The sequence below is a fragment of the Melopsittacus undulatus genome, assembly GCF_012275295.1.
Source record: "Melopsittacus undulatus isolate bMelUnd1 chromosome W unlocalized genomic scaffold, bMelUnd1.mat.Z SUPER_W_unloc_5, whole genome shotgun sequence".
Lineage (NCBI taxonomy): Eukaryota > Metazoa > Chordata > Aves > Psittaciformes > Psittaculidae > Melopsittacus > Melopsittacus undulatus.
This window is the reverse complement of record NW_022993947.1, coordinates 534,328-561,927: the sequence shown is the minus strand read 5'-3', so window position 1 is coordinate 561,927 and position 27,600 is coordinate 534,328. Positions and strand designations below refer to the sequence as shown.

The following is a 27,600-nucleotide window of genomic DNA, read 5'->3' as shown; positions in this document are numbered from 1 at the left end:
ACAGCTACAGGTTGGGCAAAGAAGAGATTCAGAGCAGCCCTGCAGAGAAGGACTTGTGTGTGTTGGTCAATGAGAAACTTAACATGAGCCAGCAGTGTGCACTCGCAGCCCAGAAAGCCAACTGGGTTGCATCAAAAGAGCATGACCAGTAGGTCAAAGGAGGTGATCCTGCCCCTCTATTCTGCTCTTGTGAAATCCCACTTGGAGTATTGTGTGCAGTTCTGGTATCCTCAACATAAAAAGGACATGGAACTGTTAGAACAAGTCCAGAGGAGGGCCACAAGGATGATCAGGGGACTGGAGCACCTCCCATATGAAGACAGGCTGAGAAAGTTGGGGCTGTTCAGCCTGGAGAAGAGAAGGCTGCGTGGAGACCTCATAGCAGCCTTCCAGTATCTGAAGGGGGCCTATAGGGATGCTGGGGTTGGGACTCCTCATTAGGGACTGTAGTGATAAGACAAGGGGTAACAGGTTCAAAATTAAACAGGGGAAGTTTATATTGGATATAAAGAAGTTCCTTACTGTAAGGGTGGTGAGGCAGTGGAATGGGTTGCCCAGAGAAGTTGTGAATGCTCCGTACCTAGTAGCATTCAAGGCTGTTTTGGACAGAGCCTTGGGTGACATGGTTTAGTGTGAGGTGTCTCTACCCATGTCAGGGGGGTTTGAACTAGATGATCTTAAAGTCCTTTCCAATCCTAACTATTCTGTGATTATATAAAACACACTACAAACAATTTTTATTTCCCAAAATTGATGCCTTTTTTTCTTTCTTTCAGCTTATCAAACAGTAACTGGACATGTCAGTAACTGAAATAAACAGAAGTGCTCAGGAAAGAAGAAAACAACAGCCAGCATTAAATTACAGTGCTTACATAAAGTCAGGAAGCAAGTGCCAGCATTGATGCCATATATGAGAACTGCAGTGCTGAGATAAACTCAATGGGTTCTCATATTCTTGCCTCGCCTCAAAAGAGGTTATCACTTTCCTTTATGTGGCAACATTTAATTGATTCACAAAGAAGCAGCTATTTGGAACTGAAGCCAGACTTTTGCAGCCATTTGAAAAAAGCCTTTCCTGAGGGTGCTGAACAAAAAAAAAAACACCACACCACCAAAAAAAAGCACAAACAAAAAAACCCCAAAAAATAAAACAAAAAACACACAGAACAACATAAAACCACAAGCATACACTAATGCTTTTTGTGTACAAGAAAAGCACAACAGAAATGCTTTCTTTCACTTCTTTCAATTTAAAGACGTTCTGAACTCTCTTCTTGAGTATGAGATAGTTCAACACTGCTGCAAACTCTCATTTCCAAGTTCTGCCCCTAACAAGTCACCACTCTCATGGACTTCAGCATGAATCACAAAGCAGCTTTTCTGATCTTTAGCAAGTGGACCTCCTCCACCTGACAAGACTCAGAGTAGAGGTTTTTGAATAGCTTATGGCTCAGAAGAACCTGCTGCAACTGCTCCACCTGCCACAGGCATGAAGGCTGCAGAACCAGGCCAATTCTCGTTTGCTTATACTCAACCCTTCAAACTGTAAAGTGAAACCTGTCGTACCTCTAAGTCATGATCTGGCAGTTGAGGGGAAATGCACTGCAGCATCTGATAACACTGCAGTCCTCAGAGGAACAGGCTGAAGTGAATTTTTATTTCCAAAGATCTACAGTCCATGTTATTTATTACTAGGAGAAGAAAATGGGATCACAAGATTATCTCATCCATGCAGATAGAAACTACACACACACATATATACATACACTGATCTGACATATAGTACACAATTAAGCAGGAGTCAAATATGTTTCCTATTAAACATGTGGGTGGTCTCAAGCGCTACTGTGTCAATGAATTTTCTAAAGCATTATAGTGCTTAATTTCATTTGAACAGCCCTTCGAAGAGAATGCAGCTGTGTTTGACTCTTGTAGCAAAGTGTATTAAGATCTCCTACAACTAGTACAGTAGAAAAGTGGTCCCATCTTTACCAGAAGCAGTATTATGACATAACAGAAACACCATGATTTCATTACAAATTTCTTTCTATTCTACATTATTAATTGTATCTTTAAAAGTATTGTGGCATTTGAAACAGAAGATACAACATAAGGTATTTACAGGTAATACTTTTTTCCTATGTTATTTAAATAACAGGGATGTATTGTGGATGAAACAAATATTAACCCATTTAACTAATGTTATTTTGTTTTCATCATTTCATCTAATTTCTTATTTTAAGAACTACTGATTTTCTTTCATGAACTTCAGAAATCCCCTCTCAATTTTTCCCAAGACAACATGTAACATTACCCTTTGTGCTATTGAGTTTCTTATAAATGCAAAATTCTGAATTTGGAAACCTGTTTTTTCAAACACATTCATGGAGATTGCTATAAAATCTCAAGAGAACTAAACCTGTATTTTCTGTTACACAGAGAAAATTACAACTGTGGATATTCTTATATTGTATTTCACCAGAAAATGTCTACATTTTTAGTAGGGCTAAAGTAATGAGCTACTTGATGACATATAGTGTGTTTAAGTCATTTTGTTTTCTTGCCCAAAAACTCTCAATACCCCTACCACCACACAAGCAAATTTATACCACAAGTGAAAACTTATACTTCCAAAGATAAACTTTCATCTCTCTTGTAGTAAACTTTATGCAGTATATCAAGTTTTTTTAATAACCATACATCTCTTCATTTTCAATAGCTTCTTCATATTATACAAAATGTTTTCTATTAAATGCAGATTTGGTTGGTATTTTCAAGAAAGGAAGGACTATATTTCCACTGACAAGCTTAAAGAAATTTGAAACAAAAGGAAAATTAAAATCCTTTATGTTGGCTTGAGCTTTTCTAGCTATGATTGGCAAATGCAAGGCTGATGACATTAGATTTTTAACTTAAGTTTAAAATAATGCATCAAAGTATTACTGCTCACAGCAGAAGCAAACGACATTGGTAGGACAACCACCTAACTTAGTTCCATGCTAGCGCTGCACTCAGGTTTTGGTAGATTTTTATGGAACAACACTTCACTGATAAAAACCAGCTGGTCTGTGGACTTGGAAAGCAAAATAGCTATGGCATGGCAGGGCTCTTCCCAGTACCTCACTGACAAATAATAGGGATTAAATTGTGGCACAGCTGAACTCAGTAGGAGTTCTGCCATTGGACTGAACATGGTCAGAATCTCATCCTCAAAAGTTACAAAACATCCATATGTTCACTCACATCATAGCAAATCTGTAAACAGGCTACTGAAATCAAACTTCATTTCAACTTAATTATTCACAGTGCTGATATTAGTACATGAAATCATAATTTCTGGACCTATATCATTACTATTAAATTTGCTGTGTCACCAAGTTTACATACATTTTCTTCATTTGTTGCCACAAGTTTCTTTATCATTGCCAACAGCAAAACTTAATAGCCATTAATATTTAGGTACCCAAAAAAAGTAAACTTAGATTAGATTAGGTTAGATTCACACAGAGTGATTTTTTTCCAGAAGACATACACAACCCCATTTTTAACAGACTAGCTTTCAAAAGAAAGCAACTCACTAGCCAACATGAAGAGATAAAGATATGCTTCAGATACCTGGATCCCAAACCTTATGAACCATGTTTATGACAAAGACAGTGGTTTCTGTGCCCAGTCCATCATTCCAAGTTCTGCTGCTTGCGATCCACTGCTGTTACATTTCTGCCACTGCAGACCTTTTCCAACTGCAGGGATCAACTTTTATAATCCAATTTCTTCATAGTCAGAACACCTCATATAAATTACATAATCCCTAGCTTGAAAATTCAGTCACATGTGCACATTCCTTCCCCATGCTCAAATTTTCAAAAACCTGTTCTTCCCACACAAATAGTTTTAAACACCATCGTTTGATTTGTGCTCACAGATTTAAGCAATGGGGAAAAGGGCTGATTGTGACTTGCTTTAACATCCGAGCATGCTTTGTTTCTTCATGTTTCTAAAAACTATTGTCAAACAAAATCTAAAGTTTTAAAACCACAATGGAACAAGATCATTTACACTGAGATTAATAGATAATAAAATTTTGGAGATCACAATTACTTTGAATCATAATCTCTCTTAACTATACAAATTTAATATGTTTGGTTAGAAGCCTGAAGTCTTTTGTTTCAGGTATGTAACAAGACAAAAATTGGCCTGATGCAGCAAACTGAAGGAGTTAGGTTTGCCAATCAATTTCTCTGAGATAGCCAGCAAACTATGAGAAACAAAATTGGGTTAATAGGACTGTATTTTCTCAGTTCAATTTAGTGTAAAGAAAGCATAGCAGTCAAATATTCTCTATTTTCTTCCATGTGACTATCAAAACACAGTGTCCTAACAGAAGCATAAAAACAAAACATCGAATTCTTCAAACGCCATTCAAAGTAAGCTCTCTCTAACTGTGTTCTTAAGCCTCAACTAGCATTCCAAATTGGCAATTGCATACAAACCACTCCAGTATAACAAATCATTGCCAGTCTACTAATCCACTGGTGACCTATGCAAGATGTGACTATAAAGAATCTTTAAACAGCAAGATCTACTGGTATATTAAAAACTAGTTCAGTTAGTGAAGTTGGTAATTTTCAGACTCTCTCAGCTCCACACTAACATTTGAATACGTTCCCTCTTTACACGTATAGCAAAGATATCCACATGAGAGCTGTAACACTTGTGCCAGATGCCTTCACCTACATCCTTTACCCAAAAACACTTAGCTGTCCTCAGTGTATTCACAGAATAATCCTCTACCAGTCACCATATCAGGGAAAGATCCCTATGTCTAGATTCTTGCTCACTCAAAACTAGTGGCTATTTTAGTCTATATGTCCTTGCTCTATATGAACAAGATGCATATGTCCAGATTCTTTTTACTTAAAACTTATGCCTACTATATTCCATATTGCTGTGGTTTAAGCCCAGCCAGTAATTCAGTACCATGCAGCCATTCACTCACTCCCCCCTCTTCCTCCCCCCGCTCTCAGAGGGATGGGGAGGAGAATCAAAAGAATGTAATTCCCATGGGTTGAAAATATAAGAAAAGTCCAGTAACTAAGGTCTAACACAAAACCACTACTGCTACCAATAATAATAATAATAATTATAAGGGTAATAACAAGGGAAGAGAACACAACCACTCACGACCCTCCAACCGATACCCAGCCCGACACAAACAGTGATCTAGCCCTTCCGGGTAACTGCCCCCAGTTTATATAGTGGGCATTACATGCTGTGGTATGGAATACCTCTTTGGTTAGTTTGTGTCAGGTGTCCTGTCTCTGCTTCCTCCCAGCTTCTCCTCCTCCCTGGCAGAGCATGAAGCTCAGGAAGTCCTTGGTCAAAGTAAACATCACTGAGCAACAACTAAAAACATCGGTGTTATCAGTGCTGTTCCCAGGCTGAAAGCCAAAAACACAGCACTGCACCAGCTACTAAGGAGAAAAATGACTGCTACTGCTGAACCCAGGACACATATGCAAAACATATTGCATTCCTTTTAAATTGACAAAAATGCATCTTCAATATAAGTAATATCTGCTTATTACTACATAATAGCTTTAATGACCAAAAGACCCATGCACACTGGAGCAGACTGAAGTACATTAATTATGCATTTGTTATGAATCCACAGACTTCATGAAGCTTAATCTCTCCTTTAGTATGGATTGCAAATTTCTTCTATCTCAGTGTAAGCAAGTCTTCTGAAATAATACACAAAAAATGTGAAGTAAAAATCTAAGAGACAAGACCATACTGCTTTGGACACCTGAACAATATTTAAATTTTTATAATTTGTTTCATTATTTGTTCAATTATCTGAGAAAGTAATATTTATCTGATTTTTACTACACTTGGTGAGCTCACAGATTGTAGTTGCAAAGAAATCTGAATTCAGATTTCAAGACTGAAGAATTTCTGGTGAACACCCACAACAAACCAGATTAAACCAGCCCATTAGGAATCCTTCATAAACAAAAGCTAACAAAGAATCTGTCTGGTAACAACAGTACATACCCCTTTCTTACAAAACCTAGTTTAACTGCAAGTAGCAGATAGTTTCTGCCTCATCAACACAGGATAAATTCAAAAGTTTCAGTATCATACTCACAGCGAATTCCATAAATCATGAGAGGATCAAGTTGCTTCTTCCCATGCTTCCCCTGGCCTGAAAGGTTGGAAATGGCCTGAATTTCCCGATGGAAGAGGTAATCAAGCAATGTTAGTGCCATCTTCTCAGCTGTGCGGCAGTTGGTGCTGATGTGCAGCATGTCAGCCGGCGTGATTAGGCAACGGACCCGCATCTCAGGGTTATTTTCATCTCCAAGCCATGTCCCATTGGGGTAATCCTCTAAAAAGAGAGATTGTGCAAATTCTAATGTGGGACAGAATGAAACAGGTTTAAGTTACAGTCAGTATTTCTTAAGCTATCACGAGCTCTTCCAGTTTTCTTCATAGTCTCCATAAGCATCCTGAAAATTTAGCATAACTAATAGGCTCAATGTTCTAGTCTACATGGGGAACTAGTGCAATTAGTCCCGATGTCTACCTTGCTCTCAGATTCCTTTTGAAATGTCTCATAATAGATGCCAACAGCTAAAAGAATACACTATACTCGCATTGTTCTCATTCATCAAGTTAGTCATACCCTAAAAATGAAGATTACTTCAACTCCATAAAGTACAGCTAACTTCAAGAATCTAGCATCTTTGAACTACATTTTTCCCCAGAAGCATCAGATTAAAATAAGTCTAAGCAACGTGTTAAATTAAAAAATAAACAATAATCAATAGTGAGCAGTAACTTATTTAATCACTTAAAAATAGTATTTCAAGCAATCATTCCAACTTGGCAGAGATCCTGTCGTGGTTTAAACCAAGCCGCACAGCTCGTCCACTCACTCTCCCCCTTGCTCCCCCAACTCCCAGAGAGTTAGGAAGGAGAATCTAAAGAATGTAGCTCCCACGGGTTGAGATAAGAACAGTTTAATAACTAAGGTATAACACAAATCACTACTGCTACTACCAATAATAATAATAATGATAAAGGAAATAACAAGTGAAGATAATACGACACCTCACCAGCCGCCAACCCATAACACACCCCACCCTGCCCGACCAAGCACCGAGCGATACCTCTACCAACCCCCCAGAGAACTAACCCTTCCGGGTAACATCCCTTCAGTTACATCCTAGGTATGACGTGCTGTGGTATGGAATACCTCTTCGGCTAGCTTGGGTCAGGTGTCCTGTCTGTCCTTCCTCCTGGCCTCCCCTCCTCCCTAGCAAGCCTGAGGCTCAGAAAGTCCTTGTCCAGAGTAAACATTTGAGCAGTAACTAAAAACATAGGTGCTATCAGCACCGTTCCCAGCCCGAAAGTCAAAACACAGCACTGCACCAGCTACCAAGAAGGAGAAAAAATGACTGCCACTGCTGAACCCAGGACAGATCCCAATCAAAACTTTGGTCTTTCTTCAAATTTACTAGTCAACAGTTGTCGACACAGGAGTCCCAGAAAATGCAGAGATGATCAATATGATCAAATGATTGCCAGACTTTATTAGATACAGTGCTCCTTTTATAACCTTACACCCTTATGTAACAGCCTTGGATACTGAGCATTAATTGGTTAGTCTAGAGGTTACTACTGTTTACAAAGCTAATGTTTATAACTTGTTATAATTGCGATTAAATACCTTACTCTAAAAATACAGTGGGAAACTACAACCTTGGCAGAGATCATTTTCTGCATGTTTTCAGTGGAAAATTACAGAGGCCTAACAAGACAATTGACCTTGCTTATACCTGCCAAAAATCTTCTTACTTTACAGTAATAAGGCTCAGGGTATCGGGATCGCTCACTACATGGCCTTGGTTAAGAATTCCCACAAATAGTTTATATCATCTACATAATCATCTGCCAAGTGCATCTTCTTTCAAGCACATGGTTATTAGCAGCAGAACTATCCCCAAATTCTCTTGTTCATACACACACATTTATATACAAAAACTTTTTTTATTTCTGTCCCCCCAGCCTTTCAGTTTGGTCTATTCTTTTTAAGAGAAATACTAAGCCCTCACTTGAAATTAGTCCTTACAGGCAATGAGAAAATTTGGTGCCTTCCAGACTACTGAGAAAGCAGAACTGAGCTCATAAGGATGACCAATCCCTACTGAAGCAGGGGGTACAACACAGGACCTGGGATGAGACTCTCATTCCAGACTAAAAAAAACATTGATGATTTCTGTTTGCTCAAATTTGTGGAGTAAAACAAAGCTTCCTGACTTAGAAGTCACTCATCCTGCCTATACTAGAGCTTTATCATGTTTCATTGTTCTTCCACATACCTTCAGAAGGGTACAAATGTGAAGAAGTCATTCAGTTACATGGTTTATCTTTCAATAAATTCCTTTAGAGTTCCACCATATATATAAAGTCACAAATCATAGAATCATAGAACAGTTAGGGTTGGAAAGGACCTTAAGATCATCAAGTTCCAACTCCCCTGCCATGGGCAGAGACACCTCACACTAAACTATGTCACCCAAGGCTCTGTCCAACCCAGCCTTGAACACTGCCAGGGATGGAGCATTCACAACTTACTTGGGCAACCCATTCCAGTACCTCACCACCCTTACAGTAAAGAACTTCCTCCCTATAACCAGTCTAAACTTCCTCTGTTTAATTTCTAACCTGTTACTTGTCCTATCACTGCATTTGGTATTCTTACTGCTATGCAGGACCAGAATTAGTCTCAAGATGCTGAGGCTGACAAGTTCTTCTGACAAATTAGGAAACCTTGAAAATATTTTCACATGTTTTTCTGGGAATCAAGCATGTCAAGATTGGGGTGTGGGGGTTTTTGTGCCCCCCCCCCCCCAAACTTACCCTTAAACAAAAAAAATAAAACCCCAACTCCTAGCCTACAAAAATAAACCACATTTCTAGAAAATTAAGAACTATTTTGGCTGATGTGTAGATTACAAATAACCTTCTTAAACTTCTGACAATTAGTCCAAATACTTTGCCTGTGCAAACCATACATATCTCACAGGGATAGTGATTAACTGACCAAGGCTACAGAGCACTGACTTCATTAAGGCCTGGGTTCAGCTGTAACTTAATTCTCTTAGTAGCTGGTGCAGGGGTGTGTTTTCAACTTTAGTCAAAGAACAGTGCTGATAACACACCAGTGTTTTAGCTGTTGCTAGGTAATGCTTACCCAATCAAGGACATTTCAATTTCATGCTTTGCCAGTGAGGAAGGGCACAAGAATTGGGAGGTAGCAGAGAGAGAACACCTGACCCAAAATAGCCAAAGGGGTATTCCATACTGCAGCACTTCATGCCCAGTAGATAAACTGGGGGGAGTTACCCAGAAGGACCAGATCTCTGCTCGGGTGGGTCTGGGTATCAGTCAGTAGATAGTGAGCAACTGCATTGTGTATCACTTGTGTTTATTGTTTTGGGGTTGTTTTTTTTCCCCTTCCCTTTTAATTTTATATTGTCTCCCCTTGTTCTTTCCCTAATTGTTATTAATAGCAGTACTAGTAGTAGTTTTGTACTATAATTTAGTTATTGGACTGTTCTTATCTCACCCCATTGGATTTACATTCTTTCACTTTTCCTCTCCATCCCTCCAGTAGTATGGGGGAGGGGTGGAGAAGAAAGGGGGCAGTGAGCAAGCAGCTGCATGGCTCCAAGTTACCAACTGGGCTTAAACCAGGACAGACATCATCTTTTTAAATAAACTTCTGTCAATTAGCCCAACTCCGTTGTCCCTGCAAACCATACACAGCTCACAAGAGTTGTGACCAAGACTTAATTAACTGACAATCATCATAATTGTCCATACAGCACAAAGAATTTGGTTAACAGAGACACAGCTGAAATTAACTTCTAAGCCCATAAGGTTAGGGGATTGTCACACTATCCAGGATACTGTGAAAATATATCCTGCACTCATGGTTTCTTCAGTTGTTTAACAGACAACACATAGGACAAGAAAACATACATGGGCACACAATACCAAAGCATACTTGTCTGTGTGCATAAAAGTTTCAACATCAGCAAGATTACATATTTGTTAAAAATAAGGCCTGAGCTTTAATATGTGGTTAAATCCATGAGATGAAAAAGAGATAACACTTACTTTATTACTCATGGAAGGCCAGGGAATTGATTAAACATAAGTAGAAAATGAGGACTATGCAATCATCTGTAATTTAAAACAATCAGAAAAAAAAATTCAGATGAAACTGAGAAAATTAAAATATGTGGCCTTAAAAATCTTTTAAAGCTCTTAGAAAAGGTGTTTCATGTCAGAAAAGGAACATATTTCTAATTTCTGTCTTTATCTGGTCATAGGGAACTTGGCAGGAAAAGCAAAGTGCTGCAAATGATCATATAACATTTGAAATTTGATCTTACAGTGAACTGGAAAATCCTGTGGATGGATAAGTCTGGGCCCCATGCAAATAGCTACTTGGATTCACATTTGGAAAGCAAATTCTGAGCACTATTTAATAGTACTATTGTAAAATGACCCTTCCAGACACAGAGACAATGTGTGACTACATTTTCTTTGGAAAAATATTATTCATCCTTTAACACACCATGTAGACCAGTTTTCCCTTCTAAAAAAATAGTTTACATTTCTAATTCTGTATTTTTAATCTTAAAATGAAGCAAAAGGAATGCAGAGAAGGCAGATATGACACAAAACTATCCTAATTGGCTCCAACATTATATGTCAGTGTATCAAGTGCAAAGTTCATTGAACCAGTTCCAAGTCAGGGGACCTTGCCATTTTATTTGTATCACTTAAAACCAGCTTCTATGGAGCTGTGTTCAAAAGCATTTAACATACATGGGAGAGACTAAGGACTGTGTTTGTTTTCTTCGTAGCTTCAAAGTCTTGGCTTTGGCATAGACATTTTAAAAAATATCTGCCTTTAAAGCAACACAGTAATGCTCAATGGGATATTTTTATATCCTGAAATGAGGACTTGCTTTTTTTTTTTCTTCCATATTGAAAATAGGACAGTAACTACTGTGAAACTTTAAAAGGATAGCATAGAATCATAGAATCATAGAATAGTTAGGATTGGAAAGGACCTCAAGATCATTTAGTTCCAAACCCCCTGCCATGGGCAGGGACACCTCACACTAAACCATATCACCCAAGGCTTCATCCAACCTGGTCTTGAACACTGCCAGGGATGGAGCATTCACTACCTCCCTGGGCAACCCATTCCAGCACGTCACCACCCTAACAGTAAAGAATTTCTTCCTTATATCCATAATGTGCATTAATGTTTTAGGAACAGATGCTCCTCTTGTTTGTACAATAAGTCACAGAATATTTTTAATGCTACCATATACTGAAGATGTTTAAGAACAGCATTTTTATAATGTTCCTTACATCTTGAAGCCTCTTGTATCTTGAAAGCAATATCTAATATTAAGAAAAATAATGTTCTCATCAGATCTCCTAGAGAAACATGCAAGAACAGAATAATCACAGTATCTTTGATGGCTTATTCATTAGTTGAACTGTAAGTATTCAACATTTGAGTTTTGTTGAGCTAAACTGAAACAGCTACTTAATATTTTTCCTATACATAAGCTGCATTTAAAAAAAAAAGGCAAATTCTGGATTTACCCATATTCTAATGTGAAATTTTGAAGAACAAGGTCTTGCAAAGTTTTTCAAAATTAAAGTCAACACCTCAGAGGAAATGCAAAACTACCAGATCACAGCAAAACTAGTTTATAAAAAAGATTATTAAATATATTTGGATATTATCTATTCTTTGCTTTCTGCTGTTTGCATACATCTCTTGGTAAAACAGTACTTAATGTAAAATTCTGGAACTGCTATTTAGTGCAAACTCCAGACTTAGCAGAAAGAGCTCTTTATGAGTAAAGTGTGATCTTTTCTATATGAATTCCAAGCAGTTTACCTAACAAATGAGAAAATACAAGTAAGCAACAGCCACAGTTTTTGACTGTTCCCTATAAATCCAGGAGTGTAACACTTGCATTAGAATCAAGGGTTGAGGAAGGTAATAAGTACAGAACAAATACAATATCCTTACCCAGCAATTTTACGACCCAAGGACAAGGCAGAAGACAAAAGGTAGATTTGATGCAGGTGTCAACACACATTGAGATGATAAGCATCACCAAAACTATCTTAAAGGTAGTATCTTACAAGAAAGGTACCCCAATTATGGTTAAGTTTTATTTAAACACCATGAGAAAATAAGATTTTAGGAGCAAGTATTATGGATAGTTATTCTTCCAAGGAAGCAGAAAATAGTATAAAAGTCCTGGTGAAAACATTACAAGCCAGGAAACCCATCATCTATGTCTGAGAAAATCAGAGCAACCCCAGATGGCATAGGACAGGTATTCCTTCATAAGGGTGCCACAGAGTAGGGAAAGGGATGCAAGGGAAGTTGATGGAGTTAAAACGATGAGTTTGTAAAAATCATACTTTCAACAGCTTTCTGAAGATAAGGCCAAAGAGGAGGCCTTACAGTAAATAAGAGGGGAGGTAACTGGAGCCTGGACAGAAGAGTATTATTTCATCTCAGATGCAATTTGCTTTTCTTCATCTACTGCTAAAACTCTTCAGTTAAGTTTAGACAAATACATTTGAGAACGTCAGAATATTTTCTAACAGATTTGTGGTGAGCATGGAAGTGCATACAGCTGCCAAGATATAGCTTAGTCAAATTGAAAACCAACCCTTGACAGGATTACAACTACATAGCACTATGAGAGAATTTATTAAAGTCAGAAAACAATATAGGTACTTAATATCATAGGTTTAAAACTTTTGTCATTTAAAACTAGTGCAGATCTAATGTCCTTCACAGTACTATTTTTTGTAGTGGAAGGCAAAACCCAAAAGAATGCAACAATGTTTGGATAAAAGTTGTCCTGAGACTATACACGAGGCCTTTCATACCACATAACTAACTAATGACAATATCTTCAGAGATACAAAGGCCTAAAGAATAGATTCACAAATTAAGTTCTGTGCAATAAAGTCATTAAATATCAGCTGCAGGATTTTAGGTTGGTGAAATCCAATTCAGACACTACAAGAGTTCTAGAAAAGCACAGGAAAATTGTCTCCTCAAAATAATTTAACAGCCTAAGCTTTTCCTTCTATTACCACTCTGAAAGTGTAACACGTACAATATCTGACAACTGAAGAGGGAAACAGAAGCATGCCACCACACCATTTAGCACAAACTCCCACACAACTATAAAAAAAAATCAGCATTCTTAGTATATAAAACTTCATGGCTCTCCGACTCCAAACTGTATCAGTAAAATTAATGAAAAATCTTTCTGTGTTATCGTTGCTTTGCACAAATCAGTGAACTGTATAAAGCTGGAGGGTGCCTATGACATTTAAGTTGCAATTCTGAACAGTTTCAATACATCTGAGACAAACATCAACCTCATCCCAATCACAGTTGAAGAGAGGGATTAAATTCCCTGCATTATAAATTATGTAATGCACGGAGCAACTAAATCCTTACGAACACAAATGGACAAAAACAGGCTTTGTAACAGTTTCTGAAGATCTACAATAGTTCATTACAAAAATGACATGCACATAGACACCAGGCCAAACTGATAATGTTTTAAAGATGTTCTTCATTAATCAATTGCTCAATTTTAAGCTTACTTAGAAAGTTCAAGATACATTTGTTTCTTATTTCATTCAGTGAGAAAGATGTGTAATCCATGCTGAGGAGGATGGCATGAACAATGAATAAGAAAAGTTCCTATGAGTTTCCTCTAGATTACAGTAAAAGCATACAGTACCTCAGGAAAACACAGCAAAAACATTACTTTTTATTATATTTACATTGTTTTCACCTACCAAAACCTTTCAAAAAGTAGCCTTTATCCAAATTCTAAGATACTTGCACAGTAAAATGGTTTGTTTGAAAGTTTGACAATTCACGTTATAACTCATGTTTGGTGGTTCCCTTTCTCCAGAAAAGGTTTCTGCTAACACAGACATGTTCATGTATTCAGGGAGTAACAGCTACACAAAAGACTTCTAAAAACATGCGTACAGCTGAGTACTTCTTATTCCTAAAAGTCACACTTCAGAAAAAAAATTTATATGAAGACACAAAGGCATGCCTTCTGATGTAAACTGCTTCACTGCATTCCTACCACAACACAGGAGATACCTAAGCAACCCTGATGTTTTAGAAGACAGAGAGAAAGAAAAAAGAGAAAGTTTAACCAGGCTTGAGGTTTATTTAGTTTTGTGCCCTGTGGGTGAGGAGTTTCACAACTGTCACGGAATCACAGAATCCCAAGGGTTGGAAGGGACCTCAGAAGATCATCTAGTCCAACCCCCCTCAAGAGCAGGGTAACCTAGAGTACATCACACAGGAACTTGTCCAGGTGGGCCTTGAATATCTCCAACGTAGGAGACTCCACAATCCCCCTGGGCAACCTGTTCCAGTGCTCTGTCACTCTCACAGTAAAGAAGTTCTTCCTGATGTTAACGTGGAACCTCCTATGCTCCAGTTTACACCCATTGCCCCTTGTTCTGTCACTGGATATCACTGAAAAAAAGCCTAGCTCCATCATCCTGACACCCACCCTTTACATATTTGTAAACACTGATGAGGTCACCCCTCAGTCTCCTCTTCTCCAAGCTAAAGAGACCAAGCTCCCTCAGCCTCTCCTCATAAGGGATGTGTTCCACTCCATCATCTTTGTGGCTCTGCACTGGACTCTTTCAAGCAATTCCCTGTCCTTCTTGAACTGAGGGGCCCAGAACTGGATGCAATATTCCAGATGCGGCCTCACCAAGGCAGAGTAGAGGGGGAGGAGAACCTCTCTTGACCTACTAACCACACCCTTTCTAATGCACCCTAGGATGCCATTTGCCTTCTTGGCCACAAGGGCACATTGCTGGCTCATGGTCATCCTCCTGTCCACCAGGACCCCCAGGTCCCTTTCCCCTTCACTGCTTTCCAGCAGGTCAACCCCCAACCTGTACTGGTACAGGGAGTTGTTCTTCCCCAGATGCAAGACTCTACACTTGCCCTTGCTGGATTTCATCAAGTTTCTCCCTGCCCAACTCTCCAGCCTGTCCCGGTCTCGCTGAATGGCTCAGAGGAACTTTCCAAAAGCTCTTCCAAATCAGAACTTCTTAGCTAAGATCATAACTAAGATGATTATACAACAAAAATTTCTCTGGTTTGAAACAATGACTCCTGGTTAAAGTGAGGACTGTTTCAACATCATTAATGTATTGTGTTAAGCATACAAGGAGGGGATTTTTCCTAAATCAGAATAAATAAAAAGAAAAATGATGGGCAATGTTAGACCTTACAGTCATTATACTTTTAGCTTGTGTAATATGAAACCGTGCTTACAATTAACATTTTAGCATTGCTTGAGCAGTTTAAATTACCAGAATAGAACAGCTTATACAGATTTATTTGGTAGGTTCTACGGTTGCTGTTTTAAGTACTTTGTGTTTTTCCACTTTACACAAATGTGAATTCAGTAGTGGGTCACACTTGGGCTTCTTCATTTAGTACCTTGTTTCAGTACAGCAAAGTTCAGTATAGTTTTAAATTGATGTCCCTTCCCCATTTAAATCCTGAGAGGATCAGCAGCATTCAAGTCTTTCAAACAGTGTTTCTGGAGGAAGATATCTTCTTAAAAAGAGAAGTTTGGTAAAACGGAGTTTTGAGCTTTGATCTTAGTATTGAATCATCCTTCAATTTGTAGATATGTAATTTTACATCTATACATCCATAACAACTGCTCATCTCTCCTTTCTACAGAAGACCCACTTAGGATGCAGAAAAGAACAGGCATATACTAACATGAATTCAAACCAACAGCAGACTAATCACTTTTGACAGTTATTAATATCTATATAACAAAAACCACACACTCTCTTTGTTGGGCAAATAAGGATACATTTGCTATTTTCTATGCCAAAAGTCTGACATTAATAAAAATAGTGACTTACTAGTAAGCTTTCTAGCCTATTTTAATTTTATTGCACACTGATAATTCAATACTGAACAATTCTACTCTTGCTGGTTTTTATCTTCAATTGTGTGAGATAAATTCACAAGCACCACTTTTAGAACTGCAATCCAATGAATACATCAGGTGTTGATATTTCTATTATCATCCCCCTGTAAAAGAATATTGATTATTCCAAAGTGAAATTTGGGGGGAAATCACAAAATTTCACAAAAATTAGAGATTAAGTATCTCTAGGTGGTTTCAGTTGATAAACACTACATCTTAAAATAAACACTTGAAAGACCATTAACTGCATCTGTGAAATGGATGAGCATTTTCAGTTTTCTGAAAAGCAAAAGAAAGAATCAAGTAACTTGCTCAAAGAAAAGAGAAAACATGCACTTACTGCACATGCAAAAAAATTAATATACAACTGAACACTGAATAAGGTTACAGTGTTTAGTCAGCAAAACACCCCAAACTAATTCTAGATGATTATTGGAAGTGGGAACGGGGCTCCATGCTTTTGTATAATTATTTTTCAGCAACAGAAAGGCAGTAACACTAATATTTTTTTAACTCCTATACATGACTGAATGCCCTTTGAAAATAGCCAGCAGAAAGCAAGCAATACCCTTATATAAGTCTATTAACTAAATTCTGAAAATACCCCCAGGTCAATGCCATATCCAAAGTCAGCTAGAAGCCCAACTATAAACACAGTTCAGGTCTGCTTTCCAGACACAAGATGACAGATAGGAGTCATGCTGAAAATCCCTTGTTTAGTCTCAGTGTGTAAGGGCTGTATTTTGCCATTCTCAGACTCTCGTATTTTAAAATCGGATTCCTTTGAGAAACTCAGTCACTTGGAATTCTTCAACAGACTATGAAAGCAAGCTGATAGGTGCTATAACTTTTGCCTTTTACTGCTGAAGAAAACAAATCTGCACAACAGACCCATTATTCTTCACCACTTCCTTTATTAATAATTTAATTTCTGCTACATACTGCAGGCTAGTTTGCTTAGCATTCCTTCTGTGCAAGCAGTCCTCTCATCTTCATAAGGGCGGGAAGAGGTAAGCATGGGGGATTACTAATCAATTCTCAAAACATTCATCAATCTCATCTTTTTAATGGATGAGTGTTCTAAAGGTCTGAAGAAAATCAGATCTGAAGACATTAATGGATTAGCTGTTTCCCTCAAAATTTACATATACAACAACAGCACAGAAGGCAAACATCACATTTCTTTGTGCAAATCTGTGCCAAGCGACCAAGTCAAAAAGGGCATTATACAATACCCTCCTAATGCTAGAAACTTTGCTCCTGGCATAGCTGAGGAGCCCACCAGCCTTAGTCTCCTTTAGTTCCCCATTGACCCAAAATTAAATACCCTTCAGAAGCAACTCTGTCTCACCACATACAAACTGGACAGAACCTAAAAGCTCTTTATATGTGTATGTTGTATGTGCATCCATAAAAATCAAAGAATCCTAGATTTGGATGCTCTAGAGCAACATTTTCAGAAACAGTTTCTGATGCATGAGACTTCCAGTAGACTGACTTCCAAAGTTTAAGTATCGAGATGTTTTATAACTTTGATTTTCTTTTTTTTTTAAGTCAGTTCCAAATCTTTGCATGCACTTTAAAATACTCAACTGCAGGCTATCTCAAATTAATCCCTGTCACTAACTGTACCCTAACCTGTTCACACCCAACATACCTGGAGATCATGCAGAAGAAAAGGAAACTGAATCACGTCTAAATTAGAGTCCTCCTGTTTCAAAATTAGAGATCAAAAAGAGACAACATATTTACCTCCTAAGTACAAGGGTAACTTTCTAAGTGCATTCCACTGTAAGAACTTCCTGAAGTAGCTTATTCTTCCCTGGTATGCTAATGTAAATCTGAACTCATTCATGGCTTGACTTTGCAAATGAAGATTTGGGAAGGGCTTTACCCATGCTTAATACAAGCACGCTAATGACTAAAAAGGCCAATGTGGGATAGGCAAATCCAGTTGCAAAAAGCACAGCAATAGGGCTCCTTGGGTGGTATAGGTGGGGTGCGATTCTTTCTACGTTGTCTTTTTTCCTCGAGACTAATTCTGCATGTGTTCTCAAAGGAGACAACAGCATTATGTATGGTGTGTCTCCAATTCTCCCAATTGAAGTCCAAGGTGACCACTGATGGTAGTCAATATGGCCAAAGCTGAGGTATTGTTTCAGGGAGTCCTTATTGAAACAAGGGGAACATAAAATCACAAAATGGAATATATAAACCTTTAAAATTAGTTGTAAGTAATGTTAAGTTTGATGGCTTTGTAGCAGTAGCAGTGGAAAGTTACTGAGGTGCTTAGTACATAGAAGAAAAAATAGAGTACAGATAGAGAACATACTGGCATAAGATAAATCGTTCTAGTTGAGGTAGTTCTAAGAAAAACAGTCTAGAAAAACAAGACGCAGGGATAGGGAGTATCTAGGAATAGCAGGTGTCCAGGATGGGCTATGGGTAAACTAACTGATAAGTAGGAGGACAAGGGGACTATTATGTCTCTGGTGCTAACAAACCAACTAAACTGGTGTAAACAGCTACTGCACATGCTTCAAAGGCTGCCAAGAGTGATGAAGATCGTTGGAAGAAGTAAACGACCCTCAGAGACCACCACCACAATTCTGTACGCATGCGGGGAGCTTTCTGGAAAATGATGTAATCCATACGTAACCTCATGAATATGTATGTATACCCAAGGGCTATATAAGGATGGCTTGTGTAGCAATAAGAGAGACACACGCTAGGTGGAGCTATCCCCCGTGTCTCTCGGCGCCGCAATAAAGAATACCTGCTTGTCAGCTTGAAAACTTTGTTGGCGAGTTTGTTCCTGGAGTTTTCTCAATTTGGCATCCCAGATGGGACCCTCTCTGCTCGGCTGCAGGACCTGCTGAGGACAGGGCTCCCTAGGGCCCTCGGGAATTTTTCCGGGAGGGACCCCTCGACTCATTCGGATTACTGCAGGAGCAGACAAGTACCATCTTCATAAAAGGTATTCTTTTCTATAGTCTGTAAGGTGCAGGGGGCATCTTGCATAAAGACTACATTGGTCATTGGGTTGGTTTGGTAAGCGTACGCAAGGTTTGGAAGCCTTCCATAAATCGAGATAGGAAATCTCATAGGTAAAGGCGTATACCCGGCTGCTAGCGTCCGTTGGTATACACTCGCAAGAAGCAGGGGGCTTCTTGTGATTTGGGTGAGCCCTACAAGACACAGGGGGTGTCCTGTGGACACGGTTTTGAACCTTATTGGTATAAGTATTCGAATTGGTATTGGTATCTAATTTGTTCCAGTTCGTTCTAGTGCTGATTTTGGTTCTGTGATTTTGGTATCGGTGACAGATTGTTAAAATTGTGTTGTTAATTGTGGTCTGTTTGATAGAATTTTAGTCTCTGTATCTGTTCCAAGTGTTGTAATTGTGTGCAGTGTGTCTGTGAGGTCCCGTGTGTGTGTGAGAGATTGATAATGGGAAATCAGCAGAGTGAAGAGATCATGAAAAAGAGTCCTTTAGGGTGTATTTTGGCACACTGGAAAGAACTGGGAGGGTCTCCTGGTGGCTCAGTAAATAAAAGAGCATTGGTAAAATATTGTAACCAGTGGTGGCCTTTGTACACCCTAGAGGATCAGGAAAAATGGCCTAAAATGGAACTCTGAATTATAACACATTGTTACAATTAATGTTGTTTCTAAGGCGGCAAGGAAAATGGGATGAAATGATGTATGCAGATATGTTTTTCGCATTGAGAAATCACCCGGAGTGGCAAAGAGAATGTGGAATTAATATAGCACCTTCAGATCCCTTAATTTTAGCTTTAGAAAAAGAAAGGAAGCAGGCAGGGAATAAATTGGAAAGATGTTGTTCTGGTTGTGATATTGGGGAAATTTGTTTGAAACTTAATAAAAGAGCTGAGGATCATAGGGTTGAGGATAGAATGGAGGATTATATATCCCCAAAAGTACCGGATCAGAATCCACCTCCGATCGAGGAAACCCCTGATTCGGATGTAAAACAGGAACAAAGTGTGAAACAAGAACAAGGTGTGAAACAAGAACAAAGTGTGGATCAAGAACAGAGTGTAAAACAAATTCCCTCCCGTTGCTGCCCGCATTCGTAGTAAAACTAAGACTGTCCTGCAAGCCCCTCTGAGGGAAGCAATGGAACCGGAATGATGTACCAAAGTAAAAGTGAATTTTTCTTTAGGAGATTTGGATAGATGGAAACAGATTGCAAAAGAGTATCGAAATGACCCTATAGGGGTAGCAAAGAAATTTGAGATCCTGGTAAAAAGTCAAGATCCTGACTGGAAGGATATAGATGTAATCCTGGATGCATTAACAGAGACAGAAAAACAGTTAGTTATAAAAACTGCTTGCACTCAGGTAAATGCCCAGATTACTGCAGGGGCAATGGATGGGAGGGTTGAAGATCATATTCCCCTTACAGCTCCAGATTGGGATTATGATGATGATGGAGATTATGCATCTTTAAAAAGATACCAGAATTGGATTAAATATGGACTTGAAAATGCTATACCTAAAGCTGTAAATTGGTCAGTGCTGTTTGAAATAAGACAGAGGCCGGGGGAGTCACCGACAGAGTTTCTGGATAAGCTCAGAGAAACTATGCGAAAATGCACCACACTGGATCCTTCCTCAGAGGAAGGAAAATTACAGCTTGCAAATTCCTTTGTGGGGCAGTCATCAGAGGATATCAGGCGAAAACTCCAAAAGTTATCTGTGACTGAAATAAGAGACATGGAAAAGTTACTGGAAGTGGCTTGGAAAGTATACAGAAATAGAGAGCAAGTTAAAGAAAAGAAATTAGGAAAGGTCGTAACAACAGCTACGATTGCAGCACTAAGCCATGTGAATGATGGATATAGTGGAATGAGGGGTAGAGGTCGCGGCCGAGGAATGGGAATGAGGGATCGAGGTCGCGGACAAGGAATGGGAGTGAGGGGCAGAGAGGGGGGTTATAAGAGAACTCCCCTCAGTCAGGATCAATGCGCAAACTGCAAAAGGTTTGGACATTGGAAATGGGAGTGTCCTCAAAGAAAACAGCAAACTCAATTGACCACCGAATTGGAATTAGATTGACAGGGACCTGGAGAATCTACCCTAGCGGATCCACTGGTTAAAATTAAGCTAGGGGCTACAGAAAAAGAAGTGGAATTTCTTATAGATACTGGAGCAACATATTCGGTTCTGAACCAAAATCTGTCACTAAAAGGAAAAGAGTCGGTAATGGTTGTGGGAACTACTGGCCGTCGGGAAAAAGCATTCTTTCTAAAACCTTTGAAATATAAGATAGGGAAACAAATTGGAGTACATACATTTCTATATATGCCAAACTCACCCAAATCATTATTGGGAAGGGATTTATTGGAGCATTTGGAGGCAGTCATAAGCTTCAAAAAGGGTGAAATAGAACTAAAAGTAAATGACGACCAATTAATTGAAGCTTTGAGTGTGTCATTAATTCAACAGGAACTCAAGAAACCCAATTCACCTGAAATAGAAGAAATCCTCAATCAGGTATATCCAGGAGTCTGGGCATCAGAAATTCCAGGTAAGGCAAAGAACACTTTGCCTATTAAAATCGAGATAAAAAGGGGGGCCTGCCCAGTTCGGATAAAACAGTATCCTTTAAGAATACAAGACAGAAGGGGAATTAAAGAAATAATTGATAAATTTTTAAGATATGGTCTATTAGTGGAATGTGAATTGGAATATAACACCCCCATTTTACCAGTAAAGAAAGCAGATGGGAAAAGCTACAGGCTAGCTCAAGACTTAAGGGCGATAAATAAAATAGTAGAGGACATCCACCCTGTGGTGACTAATCCATATACTTTATTAACTAAATTAAAATTAAATCAAAAATGGTTTGCCGTCCTGGATTTAAAGGATGCTTTCTTTTGCTTACCATTAGCCAAAGAAAGCCAAAATTTGTTTGCTTTCGAATGGGAAAATCCTGACACAGGAAGAAAAACTCAATTAACTTGGATGGTGTTACCTAAAGGGTTTAAAAACAGTCCAGCAATTTCTGGAAATCACCTAGCACGAGAATTAGAATCATGGGAGCCACCTACTCAGACGGGGACTCTGTTACAGTATATGTATGACCTATTAATTGCTACAGAAACAAAGGAAGAATGTATCCGGTGGACAGTGGAATTATTAAATTTTTTGGGACTGAATGGTTATCGGGTATCCAAACAAAAGGCCCAACTAATCCAAACCCTAGTTTCCTACCTAGGATATAGAATAACAGGAGGACAGAGAGAACTCGGAACTGCTAGAAAAGAAGCCATCTGTCAGACTCCACAACCATCGACCGTCAAGGAGCTCCGGACATTCCTGGGAATGGCTGGATGGTGCAGACTTTGGATTCATGATGATAGTGTTCTGGTAAGACCACTATATGAACTGTTGAAGGGAAACCCTCCCTCTTTGGACTGGACTGATAGAGCAGAGGAGGCTTTTAGAAATTTAAAGATGGAGTTAATGAGAGCTCCAGCTCTGGGACTTCCGGATGTGACCAAACCATTTTGGTTATATTCCTATGAAAAACAAGGAATAGCTTTAGGGGTCCTTGCTCAGAAATTAGGACCCTATAGAAGGGCAGTGACGTGTTTTTCAAAACAGCTGGATGAAGCGAGCAAAGGATGACCCAGATGCCTAAGGGTTGTGGCAGCAGTTGTCATGAATATTGAAGAAGCTCGCAAATTCACCTTGGGACAAAAGATTACTGTACTAGTGTCCCATGTTGTATCAGCAGTCCTGGAGCAGAAAGGAGCCCACTGGTTATCTCCCTCACGTTTTCTAAAATACCAGGCCACCCTTGTGGAACAAGATGATATAGAAAATGTGATCACTAACATTGTCAATCCAGCATCCTTTTGCAGGAACAATCGACAGAACCACTAACACACGACTGCCTGGCCACCATAGAAACTGTATATTCAAGCCGACCAGATTTAAAAGAAAAACCTCTGGAAGATGCTGATTCTTGGTTTACTGATGGTAGTAGCTTCGTGAAAAATGGTAAACAGAAAGCAGGGTATGCCATTACTACTACTTCACAGGTAATAGAAGCTAAACCATTACCCTCGAATACTTCCGCCCAGAAGGCAGAAATAATAGCTTTAACGAGAGCCCTGGAATTGGCTAAAGATAAAAGGATAAATATTTGGACTGATTCTAAATATGCATTTGGTGTGGTTCATGCACATGCTGCTATCCGGAAAGAATGAGGACTTTTGAACACGCAAGGGAAACAGGTTAAACATGCTACAGAAATTCTACAATTACTGGAAGCTGTTCAGCTACCTGAAGAGGTAGCTATTATGTACTGTAAAGGACATCAACAAGGAGACTCTGATCAGGAAATTGGGAACAATTTGGCCAATTTTGAAGCCAAACGAGCAGCTGAACAATCACAAATCATGTCCTTAATCCCTGATGGCAAACTAACAATTGAGAAATTTCAACCTAGGTATTCAAAAGATGATAGAAAATTGATTGAGGATTTAAAGGGACAAGAAAATAAAGAGGGTTGGGTTCAGATACCTGATGGGCGAATTGTAATCCCCTATAACCAACTCTGGAAGTTAATTCAGGAAGAACATAATAAAACTCATTGGGGTGGCAATTCTTTATATAAACATTTAGTCAAACAAATTGTAGGAAGAAATCTATACACTACAATTCAATCAGTGACAAAGCAATGTCAGCTATGTCTTAGGAATAATCCTAAAACTGAAAACAGAAATCAAAGTGGGACAATAGGGAGAGGAAATTATCCGGGACAACAATGGCAAATAGATTTTTCTGAACTACCAAGAAAAGGGGGTTATCGATATTTGTTGCTACTAACAGATACTTTTTCAGGCTGGCCAGAAGCATTCCCTTGTAGGATAAATAATGCAAGACAAGTGATTAAAACATTATTAAATGAAATAATACCTCGTTTTGGAGTACCAGCAGCTATTTCTTCCGACCAGGATTCACACTTTAGTGCAAAATTGATGCAAGAAATCAGCAAAAAATTAGAAATTGATTGGCAACTGCATGTACCATACAGGCCTCAGGCCAGTGTGCAAGTAGAAAAAATGAACCACCTGATTAAACAACAGATTGGTAAAATTTGTCAGGAAACAAATTTATACTGGTATCAAGCATTATCGCTGGCTCTACTGAGAATTCGAACTAAACCTTGGTCGAAAGAAGAAGTTAGCCCATTTGAGATTTTGTATGGAAGACCATATCAGTCTCAGTTTAAAGGAGAAAGTCTTCAAGAGGTAGGGGAAGGCTATCTCCGACAGTTTTTGATCAATCTGGGAAAACAATTGGAGGAGATAAATAATACAGTAGCAGGGACAAGAGCAAGGGGGTTGGATTATCCGATTCACCCTTTCAGATCTGGAGACTGGGTTTATGTTAAGAATTATTCAGGATATCCTCTACAGGAGAACTGGAGTGGACTGTACCAGATATTGCTGACCACCTTTACAGCAGTGAAGATAAAGGAACAACCTACTTGGATACATTATTCAAGAATAACGAAAGCACCAGAACCAGAGAAGACATGGCAGATCGAACCTTCAGGACCCTTATGTATGAAATTGCGTCGGTCATAATTTGGACTCATATGATAACTGGTGCACAAGCTTGGAACCAGAACTTATACCTAAAATTAATGCAAAATGTCACTGATGTTTTTAATCGTAGTGACTGTTGGGGGTGTGCACAGTTGCCTAAATCAGGAGAAAGCTTGGAACTCCCATTAATTGGAGTTCCAATTCTTAACACTGTTTCATGGACAAATCTGTGGGTGAACACTAGCAATTTCTATTCAAAGGGAAAGTTGAGATTTGGAATAGTTAATCCTAATCCAGGTAATAAATATTATACCTGTGCACAAAGATGCATTACACCAGGAACCAAGGTGGGAGACCATACTTGCTTAAATGCCACAGATGTAGGTCACCATTCAATTTGCAATCACACTATTAACATAGATGGTATCGTAGTTCAGTGGTGGCCCATTCCTAAAGGGAAAGGATGGTATTGGTTATGTGGAGAAAATGCTTATAAGACTTTACCCCCCAACTGGAAGGGGGCATGCACCTTAGGTGCTGTATTACCCAATTTTACTATAATTGACAGATATCCTTCCGGAACCTGGACTAGAAGTTTTGTTAAACGAATTAAGCGAGGGATTAACCCTATTATTGAACGGCACACTGCATTTCATAGTTTTGTGAGAGGGCTAATTCCATCTTTGGGAGTAAGTGAATTAGAGAAAGCAATTGTAAATATCTCAGCAACCATAGAGGAAATGGAAAGTAAGAACACTGATATAGTCCAAGCAGAACAACAAGAAATAACCAGCCTATCAAAGGTTGTATTACAAAACCAAATGGCCCTAGACATGTTATTGGCATCACAAGGAGGGGTCTGCTCTATAATCTATGAAAGTTGTTGTTCCTATATAGACCAAAGTGGCAGAATTGAAACAGATCTGGAGGAAATCTGGAAACAAATGAAGATATTTCATGAGATGGCTGTGGATGACACTTCCTGGGGTTTTGAAGAAATATGGAAAAGTTAACTTCATGGTTACCTAATCTCTCCTGGTTGAGGCAACTGATTGCAAGAATATTGATGTTAATTATTTTAATATTGATTACTTGTGGTATGATACAATGTTCCCTCTGGTGTTGTAAACGATCTGTGATCAACTATGAAGACTGGAAGAGACATGAAATCAAGCATCAAGTAGAAACAGGAAGGTATTTTAAAAAGACTTTTGATGGTAATTGTAATACATAAAATGTTGCAAAAGAATTTGCAAAGGGACAAAGAAAGGGGGGAATTGAAACAAGGGGAACATAAAATCACAAAATGGAATATATAAACCTTTAAAATTAGTTGTAAGTAATGTTAAGTTTGATGGCTTTGTAGCAGTAGCAGTGGAAAGTTACTGAGGTGCTTAGTACATAGAAGAAAAAATAGAGTACAGATAGAGAACATACTGGCATAAGATAAATCGTTCTAGTTGAGGTAGTTCTAAGAAAAACAGTCTAGAAAAACAGGACGCAGGGATAGGGAGTATCTAGGAATAGCAGGTGTCCAGGATGGGCTATGGGTAAACTAACTGATAAGTAGGAGGACAAGGGGACTATTATGTCTCTGGTGCTAACAAACCAACTAAACTGGTGTAAACAGCTACTGCACATGCTTCAAAGGCTGCCAAGAGTGATGAAGATCGTTGGAAGAAGTAAACGACCCTCAGAGACCACCACCACAATTCTGTACGCATGCGGGGAGCTTTCTGGAAAATGATGTAATCCATACGTAACCTCATGAATATGTATGTATACCCAAGGGCTATATAAGGATGGCTTGTGTAGCAATAAGAGAGACACACGCTAGGTGGAGCTATCCCCCGTGTCTCTCGGCGCCGGAACAAAGAATACCTGCTTGTCAACTTGAAAACTTTGTTGGCGAGTTTGTTCCTGGAGTTTTCTCCGAATCATTATATCTCCTCTTGTGGCAACCTGTGGAGAGTTCACCGTAAAACACAATCTTAGGGAGGCAGTGATTCTCCATCCTGGAGACATGCCCTGCCCAGTACAGCTGTGATTTCAGCAATAAGGCCTTGATACTGGTGACCCCTGCCTGTTCAAGGACAGTAATGTTTGACACATAGTCCAATGGATGTTTAGAATTGTACAGAGGCAGCGCTGATGGAAGCATTCAAGGAGTCGCAGGTGATGACAGTAGATAACCCATGATTCAGACCCGTATAAAAGAGTAGTCAGTACAATGGCTCTATAGACACTAATCTTTGTACTTTTCTTCAGGTGTTTATTGCACCAGACTCTTTTATGGAGTTTTCTGAAGGCTCTATGTGCCTTTGCTATTCTGTTGTCTATCTCTTTGTCGATCATGGCATCCGAGGAAATAATACTTCCCAGATAGCTGAACTGACTTAAGCTCTGACCCGCCAATGGTAATGCGGGGATGATGGTAATTTTCTTGTGGTGCAGGTTGGTAGAGAACTACTATCTTCTTCAACCTGACTTCCAGCCCCAAAAGCTCATTTGCCTCCACAAAGCAAGATGTTAAGCACTGCAGAGCTGCTTCTGTGTGGGCAACAAGGGCAGCATCGTTAGCAAAAAGCCGTTCACCGACAAGATGATATAGGGTCTTAATGTAAGCCTTCAGTCACCTTAGACTGAATAGGCTCCCATCGGTACAATATCGAATATAAATGCTGTTTTGTTTGTCGAGGTCTACTGTAGCCCTTTGGAGCATCATGCTGAAGAAGACTGTGAATAAAATTGGTGCGAGAACACAACCTTGTTTCACATGATTGGTTACTGGAAGGGCTCAGAGAGTGCATCACCATATCTGACTTGTCCATATCTCCCACCTGGTATATCATCTGTCTACTGGTAGG

General features: G+C 39.0%; 1 protein-coding gene across 1 annotated transcript in view; it reads right to left on the bottom strand.

Annotated features, from left to right (window-relative positions):
* Window positions 1–27,600, bottom strand: part of LOC117438289 (protein BANP-like) — a 167,044-nt gene that overhangs the window by 81,712 nt on the left and 57,732 nt on the right. Inside the window, exon 7 of the mRNA XM_034073821.1 lies at window positions 6,152–6,391. Coding sequence (XP_033929712.1) covers window positions 6,152–6,391 — 240 coding nt within the window. The remainder of the gene's footprint in view (window positions 1–6,151; window positions 6,392–27,600) is intronic.